Source organism: Gymnodraco acuticeps, unplaced genomic scaffold (genome assembly GCF_902827175.1).
Source record: "Gymnodraco acuticeps unplaced genomic scaffold, fGymAcu1.1, whole genome shotgun sequence".
In the NCBI taxonomy this organism is placed as follows: Eukaryota; Metazoa; Chordata; class Actinopteri; order Perciformes; family Bathydraconidae; genus Gymnodraco; species Gymnodraco acuticeps.
The window spans coordinates 164,201-175,111 of record NW_022990558.1 but is presented as its reverse complement, the minus strand read 5'-3'; the positions used below and the strand labels follow the sequence as shown (position 1 = coordinate 175,111).

Sequence of the window (10,911 nt, the reverse complement as noted above, 5' to 3'; positions counted from 1 at the left end):
TTGCTTTAAAGATTGAACCCAAAAAAGTTGTGAAAAAAACCTTTTAATATAATGTTTTTATCAGTCTTTTGCAGTGGACATTTTTGTCTCGAATGACTAATTTGCCTAGTCCAATCGAATGATACCGGAGGGTTAAGTAAATACCTTTTCCATCAAAAGGTCATTAGTCATGCAGGTACTTGGTATGAAGCAAAGAATGTATGTAATTGACATAAAACACTTTAAGCACACAGTTGGATCAAATCATGTTTATTAATGTGTTCAGGAAATCCCCACAGAAACAGTTTACAGGGGAACGTACAGATTTACAATCAGTCTCGACAGAAGTGCCAGCTTAACCCCCGTGGTGCGACACTGAGAACGCCTGCTGAATCTCACGGCCAGATAACTGCACACCCATTGCCCTTTAACAGGTCTACCACCAAGTCCTTCAGCTCACTGGCGAGCCTCTCGTTGAGTATGTTGTTTTTTTTCAGTCATGAAAATGCAGCGCTTTAATATGTAGTAGCCTGTCAAAAGCTCAGTAATTAAACTAGGTTTCCTCTCTTTACATCTGAACCATTCACAGTTAAAGAGCCTTCATATTTGGTGCCAATCCTTCATCCCAAACAGGAAAATTACGCAGCTGGATGCTTTCAGATTTTACAACTGCCAACCGTTGGTGAGAAAAAAAAGAAACCTCTTCAGGCCCTCAAGGATACACTACTTTCATATACAGGATTTGTCATACTGCTCAAATGCATTTGGTTCAGCAGTCAAAGAACAAATAGAAATGCTAAAACTAGACAGAAAAAAACCACATGTAACATCTCTTAAAGGAATAACATGTGAAGCGTGTGAATGTCTCAGTCAACCGGCTGAATTTTGTGAAATGCCCAACGCCTTGATTTTTACCTACATGAAGTAGAAACACTGTCAGAATGATCAATTGTACTGAAAGTCATCTTCAAAGTCCAATTAAATCCAGGAATTAACTGCTAGCTACCCGATACATTTGACTATAATTGCATACATTTGATATCTTTATTTCAAGGTACATTTTAATTTGTTAAAATCGTTGGCTTGCTTTGTGCTTCACGGTCTCGCTCGGTGGGGGGGGGGGGGGAGAGAAAGGTAGTGTTCATTGGAGAACCATTGCTAAGAATAATCTGTAATATTCCAATATAATAATAATAATAATAATAATAAAACAAAAACAGCATGATTTTCAAATGACACCAGAATGATCGAGGATGGGCATTTCTTCTTCTATTTTTAGACTTGCTTCGACCTGATACAGGTTAAGATGCAATTTACTGAATCTCTTACTGGTGGGTTTGAGCTTGAGGTTTCAAAATCAAAAAGAGGTTAAAATGAACATTTAGCATTCAGTCTACATCAGGTGAACATTTCTAGTTAACATAGATATATACTACAGGGGAGGGGGGAGGAGAGCTTGCACCCTTGCTCTTTCTTTGCCGTATGAAAACCATGCTTCCTCTGGAGAGTAAGGGTGGGGAGAAGGGGGCCGTGCAAGACTTGGAGTGGGGGTAGGCTGAGTGGGGCAGAGGCTGAGTTTGGTGGATGGAGATAGGGGGCTTGAAAACCAGACTGCTGATTCCACAGGAGGTGTGTAAAAGGCACGCCAGGGTTACTCCCAATCCCAGCCAACATACACAGAGATGCCTTCACACCCACGAACACACACACGCGCACTCACTCGCTGAACACACAAGGTACACACGCACGCCCACACACAAGCAGCACAGGCTAGAGCCCCAAGAGTACTGACGAGGGCGGAAAACGGGGAGGGAGGGAATGAAGGAAGTTCTTGAAAGAAAGAGCTGAGGTTTGAAGAGTGGGTTAAATGGGAGCGAAGGGGGGCCTGGATCCGGTGCTGCCGCTGTGTTGAAACAGAAAAAATAAACAACAAACAAAAAAATCAAAACTGGTGGAATGGATCATTTCTGGTTCTTCAGCTGGTTGGAGAGCCAGTCCAGGCCCTCGTACAGGCCGTCCCCGCTGGTGGCGCAGGTGGCCTGGATGTACCAGCTGCGCTGACGCAGGGCGTGCAGGCCCAACTTGTCTGTGATCTCTGCGGCGTTCATAGCGTTGGGGAGATCCTGGAGGAGGAGAAACGGACTGTCATTATGCAGGGTACAAAAGCAGATACCTCACCATGTAACAGGGAAGAAAAGGGGCTTTTAGGTAAGGTTAAATATTTTAAGAATTAGCACGAGCCTCCAGTTTTAGACAATTTGAGATTCTCAATCGCAGGTTAATGGTGAAATATAGAAGATACACAGAAACGTGACCTCACCTGTTTATTTGCGAAAACGAGCAGCACAGCGTCTCTGAGCTCGTCCTCAGCGAGCATTCTGGACAACTCCTCCCTCGCCTCGTTCACTCTCTCCCTGTCATTGCTGTCCACCACAAAGATAAGCCCTGCAAACAAGAACGGAAATCAACTGTTAAGACCAGTAAAAACATGTATCCATATAAAAAGTTGTAATGCTCTTATTTATCTTCTGGTTCTAAGGCATCTTCTTCTTACAGGTCAAAATAATGTGACTTTGTTCACTCGATAATTCATTCGGTACAAATTGTTCCAGCTGCTCAACAAGCCTTAAAAATAGCTAACATTGAAAATGTTGTGCATTTCCAAACAGTGTGGTTCGAAAACGATGCATCAATGTAGGCATCAAGTTGCCTACATTGTAGAAAAAAAAGAAATCAACTCGAAATGTATCACTTAGTAACAGCAAGTCTGTTGAGTGTGACCATTTTATCAAGCAGAAAACATGAATCATGGTATCTGACAACTTCACTTACGCCTACAAATATTGTGAATGCAGCATTTTAAAAAAAAAGGGTTTTAAATGTAAGGAGACTCCCAGTTATAGTATAAAATCAAACAATTAAATACTTTTTTGACCATTTCTTTAAAAAAAAAAGGAAATTCATAGTTGGAGATTAATTAAATAGTTGAATAAAAATCAATACATTTTTGCAGCTCTAAAGCCATTGAGGATCTAGTAAGTTTTGTTTACACATCTCCTGATCTGTGTGCCAACATGTTTGCAAAATGTTTCATCATCTTGTAGATTGCTCAAAGCAAACAAGTTATTAATATAGATGCAGTCGTCACTTCGACAACACTAACCATCTGAACACAGCAACACTTTATTACATTTGAGAATATGTTAAAGATATCAGTAAACAAAATAATCAATACTCCCTGAATGTAAGCAGTCTAACGCCAAGGAGCTTTTCCCTTTGGTTTTTGAAACAGAACAAACCGACACTCATTGTTTGATGGTTTTTAACTGTCTTTTAATGGCTTCCCTCAGCCATTTAGAGTCCGATTTTTTTTGGTAAAAGCATTAAGACATTTGTTTCCTACTTGTGCCCTCTTTCTTGGCTGGTGTCAACAAAGTGTCTTCTTGTGAAAACACATCAAGGATTATTATGGGCGTTATTATGGAGATGAATTAGCAGTCCCACCAAATGTGGCACTCAGATTATTTGAATATGTTTAAGAAGGTCCGAAGTGGTAAAGTATTTCCTTGGACATCTTATTTAGGTCAGAGAAATACCAACGTTCCTTTTCTTATCATTTTAATCATATTGTGTTGGCTGAGATTTATTTTGGCATTTCCATGCTGGAAAATCCTTAAAGTAAAGGCTGGGATATTTTCCAGTCAGCAGGTCAAATAGCCTTCATATTTATTCTGGAAGATCAAGTCAGCATCTTTATGTTCTCGAGAAAACACTAAAATACTCAGAAGTAAGGCATGTTGTTTTTTGGATTATACTTGGGACTGTTTTTGATTAATGCTGCTGTATTTAACTGTCATTACCACCGGGATTCACACGTTCAATTTCACACTCCGATGCTCAGTATGCGAATGGTGCTGTTTGTTGCAGCTGGATTTTGGTTTGGTGCATTCAAGGAAAACGGGGAAAAGCTAAAGCATCCCTAGCTGAAATCATAAAATATTTCTGAAAGAAACCACTTGTTTTAAAATCTATAACAAACTACCAGTCCAGTTGAGAATATACATGCATGTTGTATCATTAGTAGGAGACAACAACAGTGTCTTTGCATATTCTGATTAATTAAATTCCAGGAAATAGTAGAGGAGTCACACGATAAGCCCTTTGTGATTGGACAATAGCGTATGAATCACTGGTTGAATAATTGTTAAGATAATCTTTTTTATGCACCAATGAGGCCACCTATAGGCAGTTATGTTCGCTGACAGTACTGCATGCTAATATAAAGTCCCCCTCACCTTGAGTGTTCTGGAAGTAGTGGCGCCACAGCGGCCTGATTTTGTCCTGACCGCCCACATCCCACACTGTGAAGCTGATGTTCTTGTATTCTACAGTTTCAACATTAAAACCTGGACAGAAAAGGAGAAACCTGGATGAGTCACATGTAAATGATCGAAACATTTGTGTACATTTCAGATTTCAATGCTAATAGTCGTCATGTCTGATATTAAAAAGCTCAAATCCAAAACAATTAGTTCAGGTTTGGAAAGCTGGCATCAAATGTCTTCCAAGTCTTTTTACAAGACAGTTTGTGATTATTCTAATGTTTACTATTCCATTTGGGAATCTTTCTAGTAAAGCAGATTGTGTTAAGAAAACATTTTTGTTAAATGTAAAAAAACTGGGCAAAGAGTGAAATCAAGGTATCAGTCCACAACTTGTATTGACACAAGTATGAATAATATAAAAAGGAAATACACAGAACTATACACCACAACATTTGAAAATAAACCCACACAAAAAAATACATTTGAAATGTGAGCAACATTGATTAATACGATTGAAAATATCCATACCAATGGTGGGAATGGTGGTGACTATCTCTCCAAGCTTCAGCTTATAAAGGATGGTTGTTTTTCCAGCAGCATCAAGCCCAACCATAAGAATCCTCATTTCTTTTTTGCCAAACAGGCCTTTGAATAAGCTTGTAAATACATTCCCCATGGTGACGAAGCTGTCAAAGTACAGAAGGAAACAGGGTTAGGAGAGAAACACTTGCAGTGTTTTAGTTTCAGTGTAGTATATGCCAAAAGGAAAGGAGGAACCAAAACTGTACCAAGAAGATAATTGAGACTGTATACTGGTGGTAAACTGGTGGTATTGTTTGACAGTTTAAAAAAAATGAGATTTCAAAAGTGATTAAAATCCAGCTAATGCATAATTCCCAAATAAACTATTCTGCATAATGAATGTTTGGTACATAATGTTTATTTTTCAAACCGGCGCTTTTGAGCTTTTACTTTTGAATCCACTTCTAACTGAGTATTTTTACACTTTTGTTTAGTCACTTTTTCTAGTAAAATATCCACTTCCAGCACTGCAGAACGATGGCAGCAGTATATTTGGCCAAGTAAAAAGGTCAATTGTCGCCGAACCTGAAGGTAGCAAAATAAATATAACACGGTGGGAACTAAAGTGAAATGTTTGCTTAAGCTAATGGTTAAACGTTAATGTATGGTTGACGTTAGCAGCCAGCTCAAGCCGTCAACATCAAACAGTATTTGACGTGTCTGCATTATTTTCACGACGTCGTGTGATTTATACAGCAATCTTGATCATAATACGATCAAAAAAAACATAGCAAAAACAGCTAGATTGTTATCCCGGATAAATTGAATGGCTAGCTGATCACCAGATAAGAGAGGCCTGTTCCAGCTGGTCACCTCTATCCCTCCCTATGTGCACTAGCAGCAGGGATAATGTTACTGTATGTGAAAGCCGTCACAAGACGCTAGCTGGCTAACAACACCTCGACCTAAAGGCCTACGATCCAACTACGTTCGTGTCAATGCGGATGAAATGTACGAGTTATGGTGTGGGGACTCTTTTAATATCGTATATATGTTAACAAGCGGAGTTGGATGGCATAATCTGGTTTCTAAAACTCGAACAAGTTGACCGTTATCATTACTAAGGGCGGATGCTTCAGCTTGTTAGCTTGCTAGCTTATGTTAGCTTGGTGCTAGCGGGAGCGACACCATTTTTCGGACGGGAACGGTCGAAAGAGCTCCACCGTTTAAATAATTCGGTGACGAATTGTCAACATATTTAACCTCGACATACTTTGAAAAATCGGCCGGTGAAATTTAGGTCAAGTATTTTTGTTAAACTGACAGTGACAGCTCTCCGATCCGACGGTTAACGTTACAGGAACTGCCTTTAGCAAGAAGGCTAACGTTAGCTACAGTTAGCTAAATGCCGCGTCACAGTAAAGAGAGAAAACCATGACGTCGTGTTTAACGCGGGAGAAAAATAGTCTTCCGTACAGAGAAACGTTTAGTTCACACAATGTATAATTTTAAAGCACAAAATCAGCGCGTAAGTGTGGGTTATTACCTTCAGAAAGACAGCTTCTCGATCTTTCCGTTATCTTCACTGTCACTTCAAAATGGCGTCTTGCGCAACCAGGGAGACACCGGCGTACAGGCACTTCCCAGTATAAAACCTGCTCCAATCACAGTGCAAATGGTGTAACTAATAACCCGCCCTCTGTTGTCCTTTTGGCCAATCACAGCGTCGACAGATTCCTGTGTGCACATTGCACAAAATGTCGAGGAAGTGAACCGCACCGCAAGTTTATTCAAGTTTCAGACAAAGTGAATAACAAGGATAAGGATTTACTTTATTGTCCCACATTATAGGACATTTGGCATGGGTTTAACTCATGCTACATCCATAAAAAACATTCCACACAGGGCTACAAGGGGATTCATGCAGCTACAGGAAACAAGAAACAAATTCAGGAATATAAAACATGTAGGCTACTGATGCTTTATAGGTTAAATCCTCTAAAATGTGCTGCTAATTGACCATTTTCACCATTAATAATTAACAATGAGCTACTGTATGTTGGTTTCCATCTAGAATACATCCTTATTACCTTTTCCAATGATGTTTTCATGAATCTTGCGTAAATGGAGTAGCAGGAAGAACTAATTAAACAACATTTACAATTTAATACTCTCGGAGTAGCCCTTGGTTTTTCTGACAGTCAGCAGGATTAGGCAAACACTACCGTCCCGATTTTTGTGAAACTTGGGGGAAGGGTGTAGCATCGTCCAATAAGTAACCCAGTACATTCTTGTTTTGGTCCAAATCAAAGGGAGCATAGGCTACAAGCATTATTATTACCTGCCATTGACGCTGGTATTCTTTTCACCTTTTGAGTCTGTGTGTATGTCCTGAGATCGTTTTTTGACACACTAATAGCATTGCAAGCATGCAAGAGACAGACATGAAGCTTTAGTGATATGTAAGTTGAAATCATAATGCAGGTCAAGTTTTAAGATAAGAGTTAACCAAGAAAGGATGGCAAAGGGGCTGTTTGCCCCCACTTTACCAACCCTGGTCTCAATTGCCTTCACAAACTAAATACACCAATAATCTTCCATTTAGTCTGCATTGGCTGGGCTAGTTTTGTGTTCAATAGCACAGAGAGGTAACCAAGCTGTATTGACAGATCTAGTTAGAGCTGTCAAAGAGTGCAGGCTTGATAAACCTTTCATCAACTCCGTTAACTTGTTGTATTTTCACAACAGACCCTCAACGTGCATGTTCATCAACCAAACTGAATGACTGACTTGACTGTGTGTGGGTTTTCTTGCATGTGCTCAAAAATCCAGTTTGTCAAAATGGTATTCTGGATTATTTCTCATAGACTATCATGGCTTGGACCTGGGCCTTGGTTCAATAATACAATAGACAATGGTGTGTTTCCAACTGTGTGGCAAGAGACTGTGTTTGCCTCTTTCCTGGTTCAACATGACAATGTATCCCTGCACAAAGCTAGCTCCATAAAGACATCTTAAAGGTGGGGTAGGTACATTTGAGAAACCAGCTCGAGATACACTTTTTGTTATATTCCATGGAATGCTCTTAACATCCCGATAGCAATGAATATCTGAAGTGCTTTGACAAAAAATCCATAAAAAAATGTCATCTGTGGAAGCCGTAGTACTGTAAAAAGCACGACCAATCATTTTAGCCGGCCCGGCTAAAGTAACTGGATGGCCTACCTGCCTGTCAGCCTTCCATCTGTGCACAAATTTATCTCATGCCCTCATTGGTCATGTGCGCGTTCGTGTGTGTTGGAGGAGGGGCTCTGTAAGGAAGTGGCAGATTTTCTCCAAAATTACCTACCCCACCTTTAAAGGAATGGTATGCTCATGACACTCATTTAATTTTTTTTATCATCCGATAAAACAGACCAGTCTCTGCCAGTCTCTCTCTTTTTTTTCCGGCCCCATAAAATCGTGGTTCTAGGGCCAGGGACAACGAGGCTGAGTATGCTAAACTAGAGAGGGAATCGCTAACAAGGGTGGTACTACATGCATACATATCTAGTAATCAAAATCATTGTATCTACTAAGTAGTACTAAGTAGGCTCGAACCTGTATGGCTGAATTCCCCCTTCCAATCTCTTCATATTGCTCAAAACTTCGCCATGTTTTCGTGTGTTTACCATAGACTGTATATGGTGTTTACAAAGTGAACGCATGGATGACGTCACGACCATCACGTGACTACTGAAAATGGGCAAAATGGCAGCGGCCTGACGGAATATACAGGTTTTGATAAAAAAGAGCTATAACATCATTATTTACCGGGGAATATCGCTGATTTCTTCAGGGTATGGTTTAAACATAATGTTTCACTAAATACTGAAGTTTTGATTAATTATCTAATGAGTGGAGCATTCCTTTAAGTAACTTTCCGAATTACAATTACAATTTGTTATCCCCTCTCTCTCCATTGAAAACCATGTATCTCCTATCTGTATGTGTTGTTTATATTTTTATGGTAACCTGAAAGATGAAATGTTTCTTTATGTCTTGTGTTATGTTCGGTTAGCTGGAAAATGCATGGGTAAAAAGCTTAAAACAGGGCTGTTCGTCTGAGCTTGGGAAAGTTTACTCAGGACAGCGACAAACATATAATGATCTTATGGAATATAATGCATTTTTTTACATTTGACTCGCCACAACCCTCATAACACAAATATTAAAAAACACACTCACATTAATACAGCAGTAATATTAATTAAAACAATTGAATATAAGTGTGAAACACTGACAGGGAACATTTTACTGCACATCAATACTTTTTTTTTACTTCAAGTACACTTTCTTCATAAACTTATGTTTAATGAGGAAAAGTAATGTTTGAATATGAAGATTTGTACTCGAACTGGAGTATTTACACTGGTGGGAGTTAGTACATTCACATTAATTACATCATCCCAGAGAACAGGATCCTTCAGGTTCTCTTACTCAGGTTTCTTCCCTTCTTTCCTGTTGTTGCTTTTTTCCCTTATCCAAATCTAGTTTTCAAGGACAGAAGGTGTGGTAAACTGTACAGACTGAAGCACTGTTTGTGGTTTAAACTAGAAAAAAAAATAGAACTGACTTTACTTAAATGTGACATTTATTTTGTACATGTTTAATGCACTTTCCTCTTCCTTTGTTCAAGCAGCAGTTTCAAGGCAGAACCAGTCTTCTATTAACCTTTGTGTTGACATGTGTAATTTCTGAGCTACTGGACACCTGCTGAAAGTCAACAAAGATCCCTTTCTATTCTAACCAGGTGGCCTCAAGCCCCGGAGCACGATTAGTTTATTCAGGCCAGAAGGAACAGCCATTCTTATCCTCACATGAAGTATCCTGCTGGAAAGATACATGTTATTTGTTAGGCCAAAAAGAAGGAAATAAGAGTAACACTTTTCAGTAAGGCCTGTCAAAAGGTGGTAGGCCATGTTTAAATATTTACTATAGGAGGAGCTGCTTCAGTGACCCTGTTAGCTCTACATTCCTCAAACATCATACCTTATTTGACAGGAAATCAACCAGAATTGTAACAAATATTGGCCAAATCCTCCACCACAACACATTTTGTGGCAGACACCAACAATTACAATTCTTAATTTGGAAAATTATTTTTGAATCATAGGTATTTTATCTACCATGTAAATAATAATGCATTTCCAAAATTATAATTCTTAATTTGGTTGAAATACCAATCTACATGTATGTATAGACAGTTTGAGAGACCAAAATATAGAAGAAACTAAATATATGTAATTTAACAAAATAAGGAAATCGGCTATAAAATATCCACCAAAATGTTTTAATTGTACAAAAAACACCCTGTTTCCTAAAAAGGTAACAACATTCCCATACATGACCTCGGTGACATCACTTGCTGGAGCATTGTTATAAATCCTATTTTGTGTAGTTTGTATTGAGAGGAAAAGTCTTGAGGCCAAGTCATGTGATCTGATCACGTGTGAAACCCTGTTTTACATGTGATGCAGTCACATCAACTTTCTTTGTGCAAGTTGTTTTATTAGTGTTGTAAATATCCCTTCAAACCTCCTTCAGACTATCGCTCCTGATATTCTACCGTTTCTCACCCATTTCATCAACACTTCTCTAACTTCTGGACACTTTCCAAACAGTCTCAAGGAGGCAAGAGTAAACCCTCTCCTAAAGAAACCCACTCTCAACCCGTCTGATGTTATAAACTACAGGCCTGTCTCTCTCCTCCCGTTCCTGTCTAAAACACTTGAACGCGCTGTCTTTAAACAACTCTCCTGTTATCTCCATCAGAACAACCTTCTGGATCCGCACCAGTCTGGTTTCAAGGCAGGTCACTCAACATAAACTGCTCTCCTTGCTGTCTCTGAGGAACTGCACACTGCCAAAGCAGCATCCCTCTCCTCTGTCATCATCCTTCTGGACCTGCCTGCTGCATTCGACACGGTGAACCATCAGATCCTCCTTCGCACTCTCCAAGAACTTGGAGTTTCAGGCTCTGCACTTTCCCTCATCACCTCATACCTCAAAGACCGCACCTACAGGGTTACTTGGAGAGGGTCGG

General features: G+C 39.5%; 1 protein-coding gene across 1 annotated transcript; it reads right to left on the bottom strand.

Moving 5' to 3' along the window:
- Positions 1 to 233: 233 nt before the first annotated feature.
- LOC117553535 (ADP-ribosylation factor 1) lies at positions 234 to 6,499 on the bottom strand. Its single transcript, XM_034227523.1, has 5 exons — positions 6,373 to 6,499; positions 4,833 to 4,990; positions 4,275 to 4,385; positions 2,300 to 2,424; positions 234 to 2,102 (listed from the first exon to the last, which is right to left on the bottom strand). The coding sequence occupies exons 2-5, from the start codon at positions 4,978 to 4,980 to the stop codon at positions 1,941 to 1,943; spliced, it is 546 nt and encodes a 181-aa protein (XP_034083414.1). The 5' UTR covers positions 4,981 to 4,990; positions 6,373 to 6,499; the 3' UTR covers positions 234 to 1,940.
- Positions 6,500 to 10,911: the final 4,412 nt, after the last annotated feature.